General features: G+C 47.8%; 2 protein-coding genes across 2 annotated transcripts in view; both read right to left on the bottom strand.

Annotated features, from left to right (window-relative positions):
* C5AR2 (complement C5a receptor 2) overlaps window positions 1-23,639 on the bottom strand; it is a 57,749-nt gene that overhangs the window by 13,377 nt on the left and 20,733 nt on the right. The window lies entirely within an intron of this gene.
* C5AR1 (complement C5a receptor 1) lies at window positions 1,971-22,201 on the bottom strand. The gene is made up of 2 exons (XM_082710594.1): window positions 21,976-22,201; window positions 1,971-4,732 (listed from the first exon to the last, which is right to left on the bottom strand). Exons 1-2 carry the CDS (start codon window positions 21,976-21,978, stop codon window positions 3,677-3,679), a joined length of 1,059 nt encoding a protein of 352 aa, XP_082566720.1. The 5' UTR covers window positions 21,979-22,201; the 3' UTR covers window positions 1,971-3,676.

Below are 23,639 nucleotides of genomic sequence, written 5' to 3' on the forward strand. Positions count from 1 at the left end.
AAGAAGGGACATCCAAGATCACAGGGGTCTCTTGGGGTGGTACCAGGTGCCTCCCCCCAGACCTGAGGCTTCTGTCTCCGCCAATGACTGTGGTGCCTGGAGATCTGCACATGTCCTGACATTTATTACCAAAACCACACACAGCACCTTCTAGAAGTGCCCAACAGAGCACTGTTCTACATGCTTAGAGAGTGTCTTTATTTTTTTAAAATGTATTTACTTATTTGAAAGAGAGGGCGGGCACACACACACACACACACACACACACACACCACGCTCGGGGTGGTGGGGAGGGGCAGAGGGAGAGAGAGAGAATCTCAAACGGATTCACTCCCTGCTCAGCAGGGAGCCTGACACTGGGCTTGATCCCTGACGCTGAGATCACGACCTGAGCCAAAATCACGAGTCTGATGCTCAACTGACTGAGCCACCCAGGCGCCCCCGAGGCATTGCCTTTAAATGAAAGTTGTTACCTGGGCAGATAGGAAAATACTGCCCTAGCAGGATCCAAAAGCATTTGGCTGCAGTCACACAAGAACCCAGCCCAGCCCTGAGGGCTGTTCCTGGGCTCAACCTGCCGTTGCAAAGAGGAAGGATGAGGCTATACCCACATTGTCTGCTTTGGAAAGGCCACCAGCCCCGTGTGGCCGTGCAACTGAAATGGGCCAGTCCGAATTGAGACATGCTGTGTGTGACACATACCCAAGATTTTGAAGATTTGGGGGCACCTGAGTAGCTCAGTTAAGCATCAGACTTGATTTTGGCTCAGGTCATGATCTCAGTGTTGTGAGATCAAGCCCCATGATGGGCTCCGTGCCCAGCGGGGAGTCTGCCTGGGATTCTCTCTCTCTCCCTCTGCCCGCCCCCCCCACACTCACTCGCCCTCTCTCTCTCTCTCTCTCAAATAAGTAAATAAAATCGTTTTTTTATTAAATATTTTATTTATTTATTTGACAGACAGATCACAAGTAGGCAGAGAGGCAGGCAGAGAGAGGAAGGGAAGCAGACTCCCCGCAGAGCAGAGAGCTCTATGCAAGGCTCGATCCCAGGACCCCAAGACTATGACCTGAGCCGAAGGCTGAGGCTTTAACCCACTGAGCCACCCAGGCACCCCAGTAAATAAAATCTTTAAAAATATATTTTGGATATATTGTGTTAGGTAAAATATAGCATGACTGTAATAATATTTTATGTATTAAGTATTATTATATAATATAATAAAATATATTAGTAGCATTATTATTATAATACTGTATTAATATAGTGTTAATATGTTAATATACATTTTCTATATCATGAAATGCAATTAGGTTTCATATTATCTAATCACAAATATAATTTTGTATAACAATTATGTAACATTGTTATTCATAAAATACACAAGTAATATATAATATTCATATGATATAATTAATATACCAGTATAATTGTTAACATATAATTATATCATAAAATACATTACTATTATTTCATCTCTTTTTAATTTTTTTTAAGACTTTATTTATTTATGTGAGAGAGAGCATGAGAGGTGAGAAGGTCAGAGGGAGAAGCAGACTCCTTGCTGAGCAGGGAGCCCGACACAGGACTCGATCCTGGGACTCCAGGATCATGATCTGAGCCGAAGGCAGTCACTTAACCACCTGAGCTGCCCAGGCGTCCCTCTTCTTAATATTTTTAAGTTAATGTATTTATTTAAGTCATCTCCACACCCAACATGGGGCTTAAGCTCACAACCTTGAGATCAAGAGGCTCACCCTCCCCTGAGTCAGCCAGGCGCCCCTGGTCCTCCTTAATTTTTTAGAGTAACAACTAGTAAATTGAAAACTACCGGGGGACTCGCATCATATTTCTGTCGGACTGTGCTGGTCTGTACAATATTTCTAGCCAATCCACACACAAGCACGCACACACACAAAACACCAGAGAAATGTTTTAAAGTTATTTATAAATAACATGACATTACGATGTTGTTGGTTTTTTAAATTTTCATTACTCAAGTGCTGCAGACTAGTTTTTTCTACTTTAAGAAGAAAAGCAGTGGGAGGAGCAGCGGGGGTGGGGGGTGGAGAGAATCTAGGCAGATTCCCCACTGAGCTCAGACAATGCCTCCTCCCAAAGCGGGGCTTGATCCCAGGACCCCAGATCATGAGCTGCCGAAATCAAGAGTCAGATGCTTAACCCACTAAGCCACCCAGGCTCCCACAGACTTTTTTTTAAGATTAAGATTTAAGATTATTTATTTATTTGACAGAGATCACAAGTAGGCAGAGAAGCAGGCAGAGAAAGGAGGGAAACAAGCTCCCCGCTGAGCAGAGAGCCGGATGCAGGACTCGATTCCAGGACCTTGAGATCATGACCTGAGCCGAAGGCAGAGGCTTTAACCCACGGAGCCACCCAGGCGCCCCCCAGACTTTTTTTTTTAAGTCGAAATGTTACATGATTGATAGAGCATTCCTTGAAAGGGCAAATGTGGAGAGCAGAATCATGGTTGTCAAGGGTCCGGGATAGGGCTGGGAGGCTGGAGGGACATGGGGGTGGCTGACAAGGGGCATAAAAGGGATGCCAGTGGTGATGAACGTGTCCTGCCCCTCGAGGGTATCAATGTCAACATCCTAGTAATGATTTCTTTTTAAAGATTATTTATTTATTTATTTGACAGACAGAGATCACAAGTAGGCAGATAGGCAGGAAAAGAGAGAGGAGGAAGCAGGCTCCTACTGAGCAGAGAGCCCGATGCGGGGCTCCATCCCAGGACCCTGGAATCATGACCCGAGCAGAAGGCAGAGGCTTTACCCCACTAAGCCACCCAGGCGCCCCAATATCCTAGTAATGATCTTGTAACATCATTTTGCAAGAGCTTCCCATAGTGAAGCAGGTCAAGGGCACACAAGATCCCCTGTATCATTTCTTACAACTGCATGGGAATTCACAGCAAGAGCAAAATTCAAAGTTTCTTTATGTCTAAAGAAAAGTTTCTTTTCTTTCTTTTTGAGAAGTGCACACAAAACAGCAGTTTATGAAGTAAAAAGTCAAATTTCCCTGTGACCATCTTTCCCCTAGATCCCCAACCAACATTTCCCAACCTCGCCTTCACATCTGCTCTCCACCAGAACATGTAACATCTTTGGACTTTATGCATTTTCTCAAAACCCAATTACATAACAGTTTAACTTGCTGCTTGTCTTTAAACCAATTCGCTGAGAAAAGCTTAGCCAGTGAATTTTGCCTTGTCCTTGACCAGAATATGTTTTGAGAGGGTCCTTACAGTTTTTTTCCCCATGTATTTATAAAATAAATACATCATCATCATTTAAAGGTTGGAATGTTTCCATGTGTCTGTTTTCTCTGTGTCCAATGTATTCTATTCACTACCTGCCCTTGCGCACGGACAGACAGAGGGGACACCCGTTGGGGGAGCTGCCAGTAATACTGGTTTCTGCTTGCTTTCCAAAGCCCTTGGATGGAAAGAAAAGTCCAGGGTCCCTAGAGGGGCCCGTTCATCCTGCAAGCGCAGGAGGACCCGTCTGGGAAAGATGGAAAGGAATGGAGGAACATTCACTCAAAAACATCAGCACCGCACCAAGGGCTGGGAGCAAGAGAGGCAGAGAGAGAAGGGACAGGCGGGAAAGAGGGGCGAGCACTGAGCAGATGGGAGGGAGGCTGGGAGGCCCTCCCCTCACACCGGCTGGCTCTTCGGGGCTGGGGTGTCCACCGTGGAGAGGGTGAAGGACTTGCTGTCCCTGCTCAGGGACTCCTCGGTCAGTACCTGCCGCAGCCTGGCCGGGAGGGACTTGAGGAAGCGGCTGTGGAATCCCTGGGCAGCCACCACGTAGATGATGGGGTTTATACAGCAGTTGATGTAAGCAAAGGCCACACACAGGGAGTCCAGGCTAGACACGGAGGTAAATTTCTCCGAGCTCTTGGGGAACACCGCCAGCATCAGCCCCGTCACCTGATAGGGCAGCCAGAAGATGAAGAAGCTGGTCACCACGGCCACCACCACCTTGAGTGTCTTGGTGGAGCGCGTGGCCCTGCGGCTCCAGGTCCGGAACAGGAGGAAGGTGTAACAGATGGTCAGCGTCACCAGCGGCCACAGGAAGCCCACAATCAGCCGGAGGAGAGCCACACCTCTCTCCACCAGGACCCCATCGGAGCCATAGTTCACACCGCAGGTTGTCCGCAAGGGAAAGTAGTCGGTGCGCACCCGGCGGAAGAGGAAGGAGGGGATGGTGAGCAGCAGGGCCACCATCCAGGCCACGCCGCAGGTCCCCCAGGCCAGCCGCGCACCCCGGTAGTTCTGGCACCAGATGGGGTTAAACACCAGCAGAAAGCGGTCGGCGCTGATGGCGGCCAGGAGAAAGATGCTGGCGTACATGTTGAGCAGGATAAGTGAGGGCAGGATGCGGCAGGCGGTGCCACCGAAGGGCCAGTGGCCGTGCTGCACAGTGGCAGCAAACAGGATGGGCAGTGCCAGGCAGGACAGGAGATCGGCCACCGCCAGGTTGAGAAACCAGATGGCGTTGATGGTCCGCTGGAACTCGTACCTGGTCACCCAGACCACTAGGGAGTTGCCCGGCACCCCTATCAGGAAGACGACAGAGAAGAGCACCAGGGCGATGGTGTCGGGAACGGACAGCCTGCGGGTGCTGGGAGACTGGTCCACAGACATGTTGGGGTCCAGGGTGGCAGTGCCATAGTCGAAGTACTCAGAAGTGCTGTACTCCAAAGACGCCTGGAGGGAGTCAGAGAGGCAAAGGGAGGGTGAGACTGCGGGCCGGTGCCGGACACGTGGCGGAGCTCCGCAGCGGGGAGCCCCAGATGTCTCCCCAGGAAAATGGTGGTGTTGAGGGCTGAGAGACTGCGAGGGTGTCAGACCACTTATAAGAGTGGGAAACCCTTCCACGCTGATGAGTCCCCCTGCTGTGCTCTTGCTGCCTGCTGAAGTCTCTGGATGGCCCTGTGATCCAGCAACCGAATGGTTAAAATCCAGTCCTGATTGCTCAGTACTCTAACACAGGGCTTCTTAGCTATTTTTACGGTCACCAACAAGCTGAGATGAGAGTACTAGGTAGTTACCCCATGGGCACCCACCATCACCGCTGTCAGCCCCTTTTGCTGCCTTCCGCTCACTGAGGCAGCTCCCCAGAGAAGGCAGTGGCTCTGCAGGGCTTCATTGACTTGGGCAGAGCATATAAGGGAGGGGAAAGGGAGAACCAAAAACACTCAGGCTCGCCTGGGTGGTTCAGTGGGTTAAGCATCTGCCTTCGACTCAGGTCATGATCTAGGGTCCTGGGATTGAGCCCCGTGTCAGTCTCCCTGCTCAGCAGAGAGTCTGCTTCCTCCCTCTCCCTCTCCCTCTGTGTGCTTTCTCTCTCTCTTTCTGTGTCAAATAAATAAATAAAATTAAAAAAAAAAAAAAGAATGATAGAGACCTGTCAAAAGGACACAAAGAGAGCCTGGGAGAGACCCCTAGCTGAAGATGAGTAAAGAAGGAGAAGGAGGAAGAGGAGAAGGAGAAGAAGGAAAAAAGAAATGAAACACATTAATATATAAAGATCTAAGAGTTCAAAATTATAATAAAAACAAGCAAACTCATTGGTCACTTTTTTTCTGGAAAGGGAACAATTCGAGCATTTATCCTGCCATTTTTGCACAAGGTAAATTTCAGGGAAAGCAAGAGTCAATGGGGGAAAGCCATCCTTTAGAGGAAAACCTAGCAACAATACCTGCAGAAGGAAGGACAATGCAGGAAATGATGGGTCCTGATGAGGACCACCAACATCGATAAAACCACCGGGTGAAAGGCTGGTGGGAGTTTTACAACAAACAGGCTGGGCTCGTAGCCCAAACCAGCCAATCAACTTCAGTGTCTGGAGAAGAGAGACGATCAGACATTCTGTTCTATGTCGTGTGATGCTTTAGAAAGGACGCAGCACTGCCTTTGAGTAATTCTTGCCAAATGAATGACCGTGAGTCTAATCAAGGTTCTAGGTCAAAAATTAATGGTCTTTGTACACCTGGGTAGCCCTGTCGGTTGAGCATCTGACTCTTGCTTTCGGCTCAGGTAGTGATCTCAGGGATCGAGCCCCATGTTGGGCTCTGTTCTGGGCATGGAGACTGCTTGGGATTCTCTCTCTCCCTCTGCTTCTTCCCCTACTCTCTCTCTCTCTCTCTCAAAACAAAACAAAACTATAGTCCACAGGAAAAGTGGGGGAGAGAGGAACATGGTAAATAACACCATAGGGATGAAATCAGACCACAGGAAACTCTAGAGGACAAATGATCTGTTTACTCCCACAAATAAATGGCATTGAGAAAGAAAGAAAGAAAGAGAGAGGGGGAGAAGAAAGAAAAAGGAAGGGAAGAGAGGGAGGGAGAAAGAAAAGAAAAGAAAAAAAGGAAAGGAAAATGTCATTGATGAAAAGAGATTTAGAGGCAAATCAAGCAAAGGTAATACAGAGACCTCATTTGGACGCTGATTGGAAGAATCAGCTGCAAAGCCAGACTTTTTTTTTTTTAAGATTTTATTTATTTATTTATTTGTGAGAGAGAGCAAAAGAGCACAAGAAGGGGGAGCAAGAGAGGGAGAAGCCAACTCCCCACTAAGCAGGGAGCCAGCTGTGGGACTCGATCCCACTACCCTGGGATCATGACCTGACCTGAAGGTAGACCCTTAACCATCTAAGCCACCCAGTTGCCCCTAAATTAGACATTTTTGAGACAATCTGGGACACTTAAAAATGGAGTGGGTATTTGACAACAGTAAGGAATCGGTGCTAGTTTTATTGAGGGCGATGTGGTTTTTGTGTTTATGCTTTAAAAAAAGGATTGGGAAGGCTGTTTCTTTTTTTTTTTTTTATAAAGATTTTATTTATTTGACAGAGATCACAAGTAGGCAGAGAGGCAGGCAGAGAGAGAGAGGGAGAAGCAGGCGCCCTGCCGAGGACCAGGACCCTGAGATCATGACCTGAGCTGAAGGCAGAGGCTTAACCCACTGAGCCACCCAGGTGCCCCTGGGGAAAAGCTGTTTCTGATAAAGATACATTGCTGGTAAAATACCATGTCTTGGATTCGCTCCAGCAATGGAGCGCACCTGGCTGGCTTGGTAGGTGGAGTGTGCAACTCTTGATCTCAGGGTTGTAAGTTCGAGCCCCATGATGGGTGTAGAGATTACTTTAAAAAAATTTTTTTAACTTTGTTTTTCTTTTTCAGAGAAAGGGAGTGTGTCCACATGCGTGCAGGTGAGCTGGGATTGGGGGGAGAGGGGCAGAGGGAAAGAGAGAATCCCAAGCAGGCTGCACACCCAGCCCAGAGCCCTACCTGAGGCTCCATCTCACAACCCTATGATCATGACCTGAGCCGAAATCAAGAGTCCGGCCCTTAACTGGCTGAGCCATCTAGGCGTGCCCCGCCTCCCCCTCCCCTGCCATTTAAAGGTCTTCAAAAAAAAAATTTTTTTTTTTCCAAAAAAACACTCCAGCAAAAGAAATCGCTGGGAAGCAGGAGACAGGACAGAGGAGTGTGGGTGACTAAGAACAGCAAAACACTGATAACTGTTGAGGTGGGGTCACGGGTCCCCTGAGGGTCATCATTCTCTCTACTTCTGTGTGTTTGAATTAAAAAAAAAAAAAAAAAAAAAAATATATATATATATATATATATATATATATAGTTTTATTTATTTTATTTATAGTTTTATTTATTTATTTGACAGAGGGAGACACAGTGGGAAAGGGAACACAAGCAGGGGGAGGGGCAGAGGGAGAAGCAGGCTTCCCGCTGAGCAGGGAGCCTGTAGCTGGGATTGATCCCAAGACGATCCCAAGACCCTGGGATCATGACCTGAGCCGAAGGCAGACACTTAATGACTGAGTCACCCATGCACCCCTGAAATTTTCCATAATAAAATAAAATAAAGAGCAGAGGGGACCTGAGCCCTTCTTCCCAAACCGAGCTGTTCTGAGTACCATGTCCCCCAAAAGAGAGTCTGTGAGTTGCAGCAGAGCTGGAGAGAGCCTCATAGGCAAATCCGTGTTCCAGGGACACAAGACACAGCAGTGAAATCCCCATGGAATGATGATTATGCCGAAGCATCCAGCAGTTACCGGGTGCTTACCAAGTGCCAGACATAACATAACCTCTTCTGATCCTGGCCACGCCCCCTAAAAGTTGGTACTATTAATGTGCCCATTTTCTCAATGCGGACCCGGAGGCATAAGAAGGTGAAATAGCCTGTTCTGGGTCACAGGGTTTGGGATTCAAACCTATACAGGCTGGCATGCAAACCCACGCAGGCTGCCCCTGACCATTTCCAAGAAGGGCTATGGATGGAGGAAGAAACTCCAGTGGCAAACTCTGTGGCCCTGGGGGCTAGCCCGCCCGTGAAGGCCACTTTGTCACCAACCTGGAGAAAGGGGACAGAGAAGAAGGGAAATAGTTGTTATAGAAATCTCCAGAGCTGGACGCCTCGATTGACAGGCTTTGGTTCCTACCCCCCGAAACACCCACCTGGCAGAGTATTTAAGACGACAAACGTTCTGGGACCCGGGCAGCCAAGTGCCTGGCACTCCGCGTGGACACAGGAAAGGGCAGCTAATACAAACGTTATTTCTCCATGTTATGATGATCAAAGAGCTCAGATCTTTCCCTGAACCACTTTTTTATTTCTCAATCCCTTTATGTTGCTGGAAAGTGGGCCAGGCTGGTGGCCCCAGGGGGTCCTGGCTGGTATGGAACCATATGCGGATGACATCATGACTCAAAGGGAAAGGGTCAGTGTCGGCTGAGGAGGGGAGGAGCAGCATGTGGTAGGTCCACCCCATTAAATAGGATTGAGCCCTAAAAAAGAACGAGGCGAGCCACCATGGGTGGCTTCGGGGGTGACTTCTTCTGGGGTGACGTTCTAGAAACATAGCTCACGACCACATGACATAATGAGTGTCCTACAAACACCACTGGATCGTACACATTAATACAGTGAATTATACGTTATGTGAATTTTACTCAATTAAAAAAAAAGCAAACAAAACAATGCCACTGTCATTGATGAGGGAGCAGGAGGCTGGCTGAGGACAAAGCAAAAGCTGGCGCCTTGCACCCCCTCTTCACCCGCTCCCCTCCATGTGTGTGGCATTCCTCAGGCACCCATGACTGCCATAAAACGATAAATAGTTAACTTGCAGGGATCACAATCCTGCAGAACAGGAATCTCCCTTGCCCTACAAGATGTCCTAGAGACCTGAACAGGGAGGTTACCTTATCAATAGCACAAATTTCCAGAGGCGAATAACTCTTGGTTCCTGAAGCCCTAATGTCCCCCTCCCACCATAAACTGGAGGAGACTGGGGTAGAAAGGAATGTAAATGATAGCCAGATCATAATGCCCCACCAAGAATCCCCCATTATCTTGATGTTAGTGCTTGACCTAAAGACGACATTAATCAAGCCATAATGGCAAAGACTCCCCCCCGGCACCTTGTAGACCCTCCCTAGCATGTGAGAACTCTGTCGAAATCCCCCATTCCTTCACCACCTCCCCCCAACCGTGGGGTATATAACATGCCTACCCTCACAACCCGGGGCAGCAGCTCTTCCTGCCCACGGGTTCTGTCCCCGTGCTTTAATAAACCACCATTTTGCACCAATGACGTCTTAAGAATTCTTTCTTTAGTCGTCGGCTCCGAACCTCCTCACCACACCGAACCTGACTTAAGGTTCTGGGACTTCATCATTTTTGGCGAGCCAGCCAGGAGATTTGTGAGTCTTTACATTCGGACTCTGAGCTTCGGTGCAAATTGGTGAGTACTTTCTCTCCTTTTCCTGTATTCTCATTCCAGGGCTTTTTCAAGGAGTATGGTCTTATTGGAACACTTGCATGTCAATTGCTCAGGCTGTAATCCTCTAGCCCGTGGCTACTCCACGGGGAGGAGAGCGTCTGCCTTTTGACTGTAAGCTAGTACCCTGGCCGGAATGGCAATAAGACCCAGAAACTTGATGGCCTCACTCTATTCCTGTTCTTGTATAAAGTTGTCTCTCTTGGGCACGGGACAGCCACCTAAGTCACCAGGACGGCTGCCAATCTTAAGACTCCCGTGTGAGGTTTCCTCCTGATTGATCTAATGTGATCCCCTCCACATGCCCGGTCTAGCCACTTCTGGCCACGAGACCTCCACTGGGAGCCGGCCGAAACCAGTACCCGATTGAATTAAAACGCAACCGGGGACCGTTTCCTAGGGAAGTTGGCTGTAAGGACCACATGTGTTGGAATGTCGCATAGACCATGATGGATTTCAATCTTTACTGTTTCTCGTCAGTGTCTTCTGCAAACCGCCTAAAGCTATGAAATCGGGTAATTTCCCCTTGCCAAACTTCTCTAGCATTTTTGTGGGTTAATATGGCAAAACAGTATGCAGTCTTCAGGATAGACAATGGCTTGGCATGGCACAATTTCCTAGTCCATTCACCAGGCACCCATCTGTAGCCTAGGATGCGATGGGGAAGTGGAGGGACGCCGGCACCCCTCCAGGGCCTTTTAAGGCATGACGTTGATCAATAGCGATATCTTGAGGGATGCCTCTGGTCGCTTTTGACACACAGGAACCTCTGACATATCCTGCGTGGGACGCTACCCAGGAGTCAGGGGAGATTTGGTAATGGACCTTCATTACTTTTCTGGAAGCATGGCCTCAGTAGGCTTCCTCAGTTCCCAAGGACTCTACCTTGGGGTGCCTTTTAACCCACTGGAAATAATTTGGATTGCAAAACTTAGGAAAGGACTGAGCTCCTGTAACACTGCATGGCCTCAGTGGGATCTATCAGTTAGATCTCTGCAGGAAGCAGGGCAAATGGACCTGGGGTGCCTGCATAGCTCATACCTAGGCCTTCATTGCTCTGCACCAGGACCCCAGACTAAGGGGCTTTTGCGGAATGTGTTTGCCCAAATGAGTCAGCTGTAAACTTTCTCCTGACATATTCGATGATAATTACGTAAATAAGCCTTCTTCTAGTAAACCCAGGTTGCTGGGCCATCCCTAGCAAAGGGGACTCTGGCTTTATTTCTTTCTGTTTCTCCTAATGATGTGGGGGCTTCTCCCTCACTCACTTCCCGTGTTAATGGCTATAACTGGAGCCAACTGGGTGTTGGTCTAACTCGAGACAGAGACCATAAGGAATATTCCCAAGCAGCTGCCGAAACTCTCTTTGTTTCGGGGAAGTTTCCCTGTGTTCTCTGGCCTGACTTGGACTGCCTAACCCCTCCCCCCTTGCTGGTGGGAAAGCATGGCGTCTGCTCCTCTGTTGGGGCTTATGAGCTCTGAAACCGGGAATCCCTTCTCTGCCTCGTGGCAGCACTTTGTTTCCTCTGTTTTCCCCTTCTGTTTCTGCACCAAGGTGCGTGCAGCCTGCATAACTAGCCTCTAGATCATGCACCACGGCTCCTTCTCTCTTCACTGTCAAGGAGCAAGAAGAACACCCCCACTCCAGATCTTCCCACGCATGTCTCAGGTAAACATTCAAATTGGAGTGGGCCCAGGTGGAACGTAAATCAGTATTGAAACTAAGTTAAGTGTGTTGGTTTAATTAAGATAGATGCATCTTTGAAGTTAACAGCAGTAAATGTGAAGCTTTATTCTATCAAAGTTTACTGAAGGTCAAATAAGCTTGTGTTATTAAAATTTGTTAGCAAAGAAATGACTAAACTGATGGTTAATTGTCTGTCTCAAAGTTCTAATGGGTAATTGTTGAAGTAGCTTTCAAAGTCTTTGGTAACCTGAAAGTTTTAAAGTTTTGCTTGGATGACAAATGGAATTAAATTGTGGACATCAGTATCTTAACCAAACAGGATAAAATGCTAAGTCGTTAATTACTGGACGTAGGTTTGTGCTTTTTGACTTCTTACTGCAAAGAAACTAAGAGTATTTAAATCTGTTGGTAAACTTGTTTGCCACTTAACTGATTCATAAATTTGCCACCTGAAGAATTCTGTGGTAGCAGTTCACAATTGGTTAATAACTAAAGGTGTTTCTAAGAATACAAAGTTCTGCTTAGTGTAACTAAGACTGATGGAAATAAAGGGAAACTGTATGTAGGAAAGTAGGAGATATGTAAGAAAGATTTAAGGAATGGGAATACATTTTGTTGAAGGTAAAGGAAGGTAATTTTGTCCTAAATGAGATGGTTGTTTGGAAGGAAATGACTTGGGACGAAACCTGAATGCAAAGGAAAGTTGTAGAAGGTTTGTGAAGGGAAATCTTCAGAAAAGGAATTTTAGCTATGGTCAAGAATGGATTAAGATTGAAATGAATGGGTTTTAAAGGTACATTGGTACAAGACTGAAATTCTCTGTTCAAAAGGTCAATGTTTTCTTAGATCAATTGATCTGCTGTTAAGAAAATGTAAATGGTTTTCTCTTTGCCTGCCCAGAAAAACGAGTTTCTATGTTCAGTTTTATCAGGTGTTTAACATCCCTAATTATATTTAGGCATGTGCTTTAAAACTTTCTAAGATTTTAGCAAATGTTGACAAGATTTAAATCGTAAATCTCTTTAACTCAGGCTTTTCCTTGGTATGTGAAGTTGCTCATGAAGTACTACTGAACCAATGATAAACCTTGGGTTACATTTGGGAAAATGCTATAACTACTCTAGAGATTCTACGCACTTCCTAAAGTTTTAACGTTTTGAGAGATCATCGCTTGATACTGTAATTATGGAAATGCTATGTATCACAGAAATAACCTGATTTCCTTGCAGCTAAATTGTAAACTCCCGTGTCTCTTTAGCTCTAACCATATCCATTCTGAGTTTTTGTCATTTATAATTGTTTTAATTCTCTGGTAAAATGAGTTTTACCTTCAAGGAGATTCCTAAAAAGGACTTTCAGGACAAATACAGATATTTGATATGCTTGAAAATCCTAAAACTGAAATGGGTAAGAATTTCCAAAACGGACTAAAGCCACATTCACCAGAATTAGTAACATGGGACTAAATGAACTAAAAGATTATAGTGTTGTGTCTCTTAATGTTTTGTCTTACTTTAAACATTGCTCGTTCTCTCTAATGTTTGCTCTTCCAGACTAGGGATACTTTTTCTTAAGTTATCTGTAAATTATAGAGATGTAAAAGTGCTCATTTGTAAAAGTGCTCAAAGCATTCAAATTTTCTCTCTATATGAACCCTCTGAAACCAAAAGGTCTCAGTAAGCATTCTTCTATGGCAATCAGTTATTTGCATAAGTTCAATAAGAATCTGTTCTCCTTGTAACAGGAAAGAATTGGAAACACGGGTTATTTTACCAAGGCTTTGACTGGGATGTCATATTTGAAAAGACTCAGATATGACCAGACAGCTTTAAGGAACTAAGGTTGACTTTATGAAACCTGGAGCCATAAAGCCCCTTGGGACTGTTGGCCTGATACCTTGCTTACAGAGTTCCTAGCAGCCTCACCAGGTGAGTAAAGAATGTCACTCCTTGGTAGGTGCAGTCTCGGGAAGAGGAATTCGCCCAAAGGCATTGCAGGCATGCCTGATGGCAAGTACAGGGCTTGGCTTCTGGCCTGGAGAGGCTACTAAAAGTTCAACCTAGAGATTCCTTATACAAAGTTCCAGCAAAGCAGATTCTAAAAGATCTATTGATCACACTCACTGTTCTTGCTGAGCTTATGTAAATAATAGGCCAAGTTTGTTAAAACTGGACTTGTTTCACAAGTGAATTAGTCCTGATTTGGCTATCTCTGGAAATGAGGGTTATTTTAGAGAGAAAAATTATGTTTTAATAACACACCTTTATGGATGTTAAATTCTAGATTTGATTGTCTTTAAATGTTTACCTAAGCTATACAATTTGAGGTAAACTTCAGAGAAGTTGCACAATAGCTTCTTTAGTCGATCTTACTGTTTTGTGGGGATATTAGCAGACCCCACAGCACATGATTAAACAACTGGAATAATGAAATTGCCTAAAAGCCAACCTATCGCACTCCATAGGATTATCTATGGACTTGTGGAGATAATGGATGACCCCACTTTCTTTGAGTGGATTGAATGATCCATGGGGGACTCCCCTTATCTCTTGACAAGTTTTCTCACTTGCCAGTGATCCTCTGTAATCAGGATATTATTAAGGCCGGACCACTCAAAGGTCTTCTTATTGGTTTCACCCCTTTGTCATATTTATCCTAGAGGCCACCTCTGTTGAGGTGCAATTGCAAATAGATGCTTTAGCTAAGCATGGAACAGCCCTCCTATAAAGGAGCCTCAAAGCTCACTATGGGACAGTCCTTGACTGTAATGATGTCACATCAGGTCCAGATTTGTCTTAGAAGCCAAAGACCACCACTGGATGATGGAGGCCAACTTACTAAATACTGGGCTACACTAACAGATGTGCCAGAAATAATACTTAAAACTTGTCAAACTTTAAACCTAGTTACCTGTATGCCTGAACCTGACCACTGTACTTCTTTCTCTATAGAGCAAAAAGGTTATTTATCTTGCTTACTCTATCTGGCCAGATTTAAGATGCCCCTGTTAAAAATATAAATGACAGTTGGTTTTCTGATGACAGTAGTTTTCATAGAAAAAATAAGAAAAGCTAGGTGTGCCATAGTGCTCACTAGCACTTTGCAATTGCCAAAGTCTAAGAATTAACATTTATACTGACTCCAAATATGCTTTCCTGGTACTACATGCCCATGGAGCTATTTGGAAGGAAAGGGGATTGCTATCAAGCCATAACTCCCCAATCAAATATGAGCCTAAGTTATAAAACCCTCCTTATCGCTATACTGAAGATGGCATATATCAGATCCGGGATACATATTTGTGGTTCACACCCACGATTGGACAGCTCAGTTAAAAGGCAGTTTTATGCTGGGAACAAAAGAATCATACGTAGGATACTTGGACAAATAACACACAGTATCGAGGATGGCTATCATTAGAAATGTGTTCCCAAATAATAGTACTCCAGGCTACTGAATGTTTTGCTACTGATTGGGTAAGGTGACCTGGCATTAGATGACCAGCTCCAAACGGAACCCACTGGATGTGTGGAACTAACCTGTGGCCCTGGCTTCCTCCAGGGTGGATAGGTCGCTGTACTTTAGGATTTGCCTGGATCCATGGGCGCATTACTAAAACCATCACCACTCCAGCTAATCTCCCCAACTTGAAACAAAGATGGACACAATCTGTTTTTAAATGGTATGATCACTTAGCATCCATTTTTGTTCCATCTGCGGGACTAGAGGATGTCATGTGGCACGTAGAAGCCCTTAATAAATATACTACAAAGGCACTCAATGATCCACTAAATGGCATCTCCCTCCTTAATACCAAAGTCTCACAAATACGCAAGGCAGTCCTACAAAATAGGATGGCCTTGGATGTCCTGACAGCAGCCCAGGGTGGCAAATGTGCAATTATCAAGACAGAATGTTGCGTATACATCCCAGACTATCACAAAAATGTCACAGGAATAATAAAGGATATGAACACCCAGATTAAGGCCCTACAAGATCCTTCTCTCTCTCTCAGTAAATGGTTAAGTTCCTAATTTGAAGGAGGACTATGGCCAAATCTCCTTTTCGGGCTTCTTATTCTTATCGCCTTATTAATCCTAATATGTTGCTTTGTTCCATGTTTCTCCACTTGGTGCCGAGACTCCATTGCTACAATGACTACACCACGACAGACGATCCTTGTCGCGCGCGAGGACGCCTCTTCACTGTCAGCGCTGGATTCAGCTGCCTCCACCTTTTGTAACTCCCTTATACGTTCCTACCCTGACCAATATTGGCCCGAGCAGGTAGGGACAGCTCTACGCCCCTATTCAGCACGAAGAAGTTACAGAAGATGAGACCTTCCACCTTCAACCACCTTAAAGATTTAAGGGTCAAAATTGTTCAGGGGGGAATGATGAGGGAGCAGGAGGCTGGCTGAGGACAAAGCAAAAGCTGGCGCCTTGCACCCCCTCTTCACCCGCTCCCCTCCATGTGTGTGGCATTCCTCAGGCACCCATGACTGCCATAAAACGATAAATAGTTAACTTGCAGGGATCACAATCCTGCAGAACAGGAATCTCCCTTGCCCTACAAGATGTCCTAGAGACCTGAACAGGGAGGTTACCTTATCAATAGCACAAATTTCCAGAGGCGAATAACTCTTGGTTCCTGAAGCCCTAATGTCCCCCTCCCACCATAAACTGGAGGAGACTGGGGTAGAAAGGAATGTAAATGATAGCCAGATCATAATGCCCCACCAAGAATCCCCCATTATCTTGATGTTAGTGCTTGACCTAAAGACGACATTAATCAAGCCATAATGGCAAAGACTCCCCCCCGGCACCTTGTAGACCCTCCCTAGCATGTGAGAACTCTGTCGAAATCCCCCATTCCTTCACCACCTCCCCCCAACCGTGGGGTATATAACATGCCTACCCTCACAACCCGGGGCAGCAGCTCTTCCTGCCCACGGGTTCTGTCCCCGTGCTTTAATAAACCACCATTTTGCACCAATGACGTCTTAAGAATTCTTTCTTTAGTCGTCGGCTCCGAACCTCCTCACCACACCGAACCTGACTTAAGGTTCTGGGACTTCATCATCATGAACCCAAGGGAAGGGTGAGGGATTGTTTGTTCCTCATGAACGGGGACAACACAGGCAGGACAACCAAATGCCATGTGACATGCTGGGCTGGAGCCCAGGGCAGAAAAAACCCGTTCGTGGCAAAGGGTGTGTTTGAACAACAGAGCGAGTCTGCACAGGGTCTGAAGCCTAGACACTAATATTCCACCAAATGTTAATTTCCCGACAAGGGTAACTATGCTCTGTTCATGTCTGTGACGGTGATCGCTCTTGAGAAATGAACACTACGGTATTTGGGGGCCCAAGGGCGTGATGCTTACCCTTACCCTCAAACTATTCAGAAAAAAAGATGACCCCCAGACATAGATACAGATGATAGAGTGAGGATAAAGATGGGGAGACGACTGACTGATAAAGCAAATTTGGAGACTCTGGTAAAGACTAGATTACATGGGAGTTCTTTGTACTATTCTTGTAATTTTTCTGTAAGTGTGAAAATTGTTCAAAAGACAAAGTTCCAATTGTTGAGATATTTCTAGGGCTAAATAGGCCCGGCTGGGAGCCTTACACCCACCCTCCCCCACCCCCACCTCCCTACCCCAGTTCCCTGGCTCCTTCCCATTTTCTTCTGGGACCCACCCACCCCCATCCCTCCACTCCCCCACCCCCATCCCCATGCTCCGTTTACTAAAGGGTTAAAGCCAGGCACAGCAGGGGTCCACCGCCACCCCTCTCCCCACCCCCACCCCATCCTCCCCACCTTAGCAGCTGCTCAATACTGGGTACATGAAGGTTTTGACTCAGACTCTAAACGGGGAGCATCCCTCCCCACACCCTGCTCTCGGGCTCCCCACTCCTCACATCAGCTGACAAAGTTCCTTCCTGGTGTGAGCTCTTGGGGCCCTTTTCCCTCCCCTGACTTTAGGAGGGCAGGGGGAATAAAAAGTGCTGATTCCAACACCCTGCGGCTTTTTCAGGATCCTCCCAGTGCAAGTGACTTGAAATGTTGCGCCCTTGCGGGCATCCCTACAAAGACAAAGAAAATAACCGGAGTGTCCAGCAAGAGGGGACTGGCTAAGTGACGGATGACATATCACCATCTGGGAGAATGAGGGGTTGATGCATGGCTGGGGACGGAGCTCCAAGGTCCAGGGGAACCACTGCCAGAAAGCAAGGACCACCAGGGGCCCCTGGAAGGCTCGTTGCCTGGAGCACACAACTCTTGATCTCAGGGGTTGTGAGTTTGAGCCCTACTCTGGGTGTAGAGATTACTTAAAAACAAACAACAACAAAATATACATATATAGATACTTTTTCAATAAATAAATAAAATAAAATCTTAAAAATAATAAAAAGCAAGGACCAGACGGCGCATAAAGCAGCCAACCTGAAAAAGAAGACTCTGGCTTCCTCTCCCTCTCTCCTTCCCTCCTCTGTATCTCTGTCTCTACTTCTAGCCTGTACCTGTCTCTCTCTCTCTCTCTCTATCCCCAGAACAGCTCTAGAGGCAGATAGAGGAAGCTTGTACCAGTGCTTAGCCCCTGGGGGGATGGGGGGGAGGTGGGAAGTGGGGGAGAGCAAGGGAGCAGGGGGAGGGGCGGGGACTGGGGGGGGGGGGCAGGCACTGGAAGGAAGCATTTCACTGTGTATATTTTTGTTCCTCTTGTATGAGGAACCATGCCCGTGCATGCCCTGCCCGTTCTAAGAAACAGACATCATCGTACAGCAAAGATAAAAGAATTTGTGGTTCCACGGTTCTAGGCAGGGTTCTTTGCCACACAATGTTAATCAGCTAATCAGCTGGGGGACCCTGACCCACCAGGCACCTACCCACAGAGACATTATAAGGAGGGATGAGTGAACCCCCAAGGAGCGAGGGCTGAGTGTTGTTGGAGAGCCCTGCACGGTGTGGGGTGAGGATGGGCTGTATCCCCAACCAATAAGAGCTTTCTGCACCTGTTCTTGACAGCAGCCACCAGCAACATATGGCCACTGGGCGAGTGAAAGGGGCTGACATTTGGGCGGTTTAATTAAATTTCAATAACCACACATGGCTAGTCGCTGCCCGATTGGACAGCACAGGTCCGGGGCTACAAAGGGGCCAGACACAGTTCCAAGCCCTTCCCAGGGGTTAGTTCATTAACGAACTCATAACAGTATTGACGTCCCAACATCCAGAAGCATGGGATACTATTGTTCCTAAGTCCAGAGGCCTGGGTTTCTTTCCCCAATATTTTATACTTAAGTAACCTCACCCCCAACACAGGGCTCGAACCCTCCACCCCACAATCAAGAGCCGCACCATGTACCCACCCAGCTGGCCAGGCACCCCTCACCAGCCATGTTGAGAGGATGGTGGCCGTGAGGAGACGTGCACGGATCAGAGAACAGGGTAAAGGAGAGGCCACGGGACTTACAAGAATAGCAATCATGGTTCTCAAGCTCTATTCTAAGCCCTTGGTTTGTATGAGCTCATTGAACCCACGGAACAACCCTATGAGAGTTGTCACTGTTGCAACAGCCATCTCACAGATGGGAAAACTGAGGCTCCTCTTAGAGCTTAAGAGAGCTTCCTGAGTTCTCCCCGCCGGTAGCAAGCGGCAGAGTTGAGAGAGAACTTCTGAGAGCTTGAGGCCTGAGTGGCTACATGGTACAGGGCGCTGGGAGGGTCAGGGTTGGGGGGGGCAGGGCAGTGCGTTCAAAGCCACAGCCACAGGTGAGAGCCAGGGAATGTGCTACCCACCAGAAAATGAAAGAAGGCCAGCGTGGCCGGCAGGGGGCCAGGATGAAGTTGGAAGGGCCACCCAGGCTATCCATGCTCAAGAATTTGTATCTTATCCTTGGGTCATGGGGAGCCATGGGGGGAGTTTGAGCTACAGAAGGGCTAGGTTAGTTTCAGTTTACAAAGATCCCTCTGGCCACTGTGAGACAGTGAGAGGAGAGGCAGCAGGACCAGAGAGGAGCTGAGAAGGAGCTCCTGGTCACTGAAGATGGGAACGCAGATGGGGGGCGGGGGTTCATGGCCAAGAGGAGGAAGCCAAGTAGAAGGATTTGAAAGCACCGAGGAGACAGAGTCGTGCAAGTGGTACGCCATAAACTCTGCCCCAGGCCCTGGCCTCCCTCTCCTGGCTTCCTGTAGGGGATCTTTCCATCCACCCCCAACCTTCCAGGAAGGGAAGTCTTGCCAACCGTGCCCCCACAGAAGGAAAAGAACAGACCCCCTTAGAGACGCTGTCAGAGCCACAAAATCCACAGGAGACAAGGTCTGCTTCTCCCTCCCCTGCCACAAACTACAAACATTCCTACAACCACACATCTCTGAATAATCCACCCACAGAACCCCATGGAGCCATCAGAGGTCGCATCCCCGGAGAAATGGGATATGAGAGTGAGGTGGGCATCTTGTCTCCGATCATTTTTCTTGAACTGCACAACCTCTGTGACCCCCTCAGCGTTCACAGTTTTTAAACCCTGCAAAAAACACAAGCCTCCAGTCCTTGAGGGACACAGTGAACTGCCTCACGGGTTGGCAAAAATCAAAGAAGTTGGATGGGGGGGGCACCTGGGTGGCCCAGTGGGTTGAGCCTCTGCCTTTGGCTGAGGTCATGATCTCAGGGTCCTGGGATCAAGCCTTGCTTCGGGCTCTCTGCTCAGCAGGGAACCTGCTTCCTCCTCTCTCTGCCTGCCTCTCTGCCTACTTGTGATCTCTCTCTCTGGCAAATAAATAAATAAAACCTTTAAAAAAAAAAGTTAGATGGGCAGGTGAGGGGGCAGGCAGACCCTCTCCTGCACTGCAGATGGGACATAGAAGCTGGGTGTGAATTTGGCAAGACCCGTTAGGATAACAATTGCCCATGGACTCAGCCTTGGCAGTTCTGGAGACCCAGACCTGAGGCCAACAATGTAACTTTGGCTTTAAAGGCAAAATATAGGAAACAACCAAGATTCTCCATTGAGAGGGGATGGACCCACCCAGTAGACTATTATATGGTGGATAAAAAGACAGAAGGAATTCCCTGGAAATACACAGAGATGATAACAGCATCTTCCTCATAGATGTAAATGCAAAGAGTCTAGCACAGGGTTGGGGCATACAATAAGTGCTCAATAAATACTGCTTAAATATATTCTATGTTAATCATGAAAAAAAAAGCAAGATGTAGGCTAAGGTGCAGAATGTACTTCTACTTGCAGGGGGCAGAAAGGATAGACACATCACAAGCGTTGAGCGCTGACTGTATGCCTGGTAAGAGCTTTCCGAGTATTATTTAACACTCTCAACGAGCTTATGATGTTGGTTCTAATACTGTAGGATTGTTACCCCCGTCTTCAAGGTAAAGAGAGGGAACTCCAAAAAAGGACTCGTGTTTTGCACAGGAGAGGCAGAATTTGAAGCTTATTTCAATTTGATACCCTGGCCAGACTACCGGCTACCTCATTCCCTGCACCTCTGTCCTTGAGCACCTGTAGACTTTCTGGAAGGATCCAACACAAGCCGGTGTCCACAGTCGCCTCTGGGGGCCGTGACAAGAAGTCCAAGGCTCTGGGCTGGGCAGGGAGAGTGACTTCTCACTGAACACCCTTTGGTATTTGGGATCATTTTATGGAAAGGAAAAGAAGGCAAAGCCCTTAGCTGGTTTCTCAAAGTCCAGTTGGTCCTGGTCAGGCCTCCAAAGTGGGATGAGGCAATGCCAAGCCCCTCCCTGGTCAGCTACTATGTCCTCCGTTTCCTCTTTCACCCCGATGAAGCAAAACGAGAACCAGACAAGGTACCAAATCACAGTCCTGCCTCTCTCGAAGCACGTCCTGGGGGGCACAGGTGCACATGGCAGGGGGAACCTCTCTGAGCCTGGAGACCATCTCCCTCTGATACCCACAGAATCCACGGGACAGCCTGGGTCAACCACAAAGGACCCGGGCCATTTCTGCTCTTGCCTGAGCCTCAGTTTCCCTGTCTCTACAATTCAGAACATCTGAAGTCAGAATGAGTCACTTTCTTTCTCCCAAGCCGGCTCTTTTCAGCCCCCCACGCTTCCCTCCTGCCATTCCCAAAGCCCGAAAGACCTCCTCTGGATCTCTCCACTTGAGGAAGGGCGTCATCCGTTCAGACCCAAGTCTCGCATGTCCTGCCCTGGGGACCTTTCGGATTCCAGCTCTAGGGCATCTTGGTGTCTCTATAATCCCTTGACAGTCCTTCCTTCTTAGCTGCCTCCCAGCCCCGGGGGAGTCTGAGATGAGGGTCAGGGAGAAGGGAGGAGACTGAGGACAGAGAGAGGAGGACGGAGAGGGAGAAAGAGTGTGAAGGGGAGAGGTGGAGGGGGGAGAGAGACCCAGCAAGGAGAGAGGGAGGGAGGTGGTGCCCGTGCCCATGATCCCTCTGGGGAACTCACCATGTTCAGGTCTCCCAGGGTCCCCGCTGATCAAAGGTCCCTCCTGCCCACAGACTGTGGTTTCTAAGCCCCAGGGGAGGGTGCAGAGCGCAGGGAGGAAATGACCAGTCTTTCCCCTCTGGGGTTCTTATTGGTCTGTGTACTGGGCACCCCATCTGGGGCACTCACCCAGAGAGTTCCGAACACCTCCTTCCAGTCAGAGGAGGGAGGCTGGGCTTGCAAAACTGAGGAAGTCCCTCGCCTGACAAGGGTGCAATCCAGATAAAAGAGCCCCTCCCCCAGCGTTCTAGGCTCAAGCCCTCTCTTGGCCTCAGTTTCCCCATTTGGGACCTTCTAGGGTCCCCGGTGGCTGCAGAAAAAGCTCAGAGGTCCAGCTGGCTCAAATTCCTCCCAAGGGTTCTGGGGAGCAGGGATGGTGAGCCCCAGCCTCCCGGCCAGGTTGCTTTGAAGCCCAGAGAAGCAGAGCAGGTCTGTGGAGGCGACCCAGGCCTTGGGGACTGGTACATCCTCCTGCCTTGGGGTTGGAAGGTGGCCAACAAACCCAGGAATGTATCCTGTCACAGATCTGGAGGCCGGAAGTCTGAAATCGGGGCAGCATCAGGGCTGTGCTCCCCAGTCCCTGGAGGCACTAGAGGGGAATCGGTTCCTGCCTCTTCCAGCTTCTGGGGACTTTGGTTGGTGGCCATCACTCCAATCTCTGCCTCTGGGGTCACATCTCGTATTCTCCTATGGTGGGTCCCAAACTCCCCTCTGCCTCCCCCTTGTGATTATACTTAAGGTCCCCCTGAATAATCCAGGATAATCTCCCATTGCAAGATCCTTAACAGCAAAGTCCCTTTTGCTATTTAAGGTCACACCACAGGTTCTAGGAATTAGGATGTGGACATCATTGGGAACCTTCCTGAGCCTCCCGCGATGAGCGTGGTTGTGATGATAAGCACAGAGACAGGCTCATTTTCTGTGTCTTCTCCTTTTTTAAAAAAATTATTTATTTATTTACTTGACACAGAGACACAAAGAGTGTGGGAGGCCGCAATAAGGCTCGAGACGAGGACCAAACCAGGCCCTGACTTGTGCCTCCTTTAAAGTCTGAATCACCTCACAAAAGGTTTAGGACGGGAGAAGTTGAGTAGCATGGAGAAAGGGTCTGTGCTATGTGTTGTGCGTTCGCCTACGTGACTCCCCACATGTTTGCTAAACAAATGAGAACAATTCGGTTGGGGTCATAAGTTTATGGCTGGTCCTTGCTGCCCTAGTACAGCCCATAAATCACTTTCAGGGTTGCTGTCTCAATACAGAACAATTGTACTGGCATCAGCCATTTGGCGTCACGAGGTCTGCTTCTAGTTAAATGTGAAACTTATTATGGAAACTCGTGGTTGTTTAACTAGACACAGGTGTATTACTTTTCCTATTATCACTCTATATGGCCTTAGTGCTTTGAATAAACTTAGCACCGTTGGACATCCTCGTCAGTGCTCCTCCTGCCCCCATCTCTTTGCTTTTCGAGTTCTTTTCTTCATCCTCTTACTCTCACATTCCCGGTCGATTTGTAGCACTGGCCAACGCGACAAGAGAGAGCAGGAGCAGGGGAAGGGGCAGAGAAAGAAGCAGACTTCCTGCTGAGCAGGGAGCCTGACCAGGACTCGACCAGAGGACCCTCA

The sequence above is a fragment of the Mustela nivalis genome (assembly GCF_964662115.1).
Source record: "Mustela nivalis genome assembly, chromosome: 18".
Classification (NCBI taxonomy): domain Eukaryota; kingdom Metazoa; phylum Chordata; class Mammalia; order Carnivora; family Mustelidae; genus Mustela; species Mustela nivalis.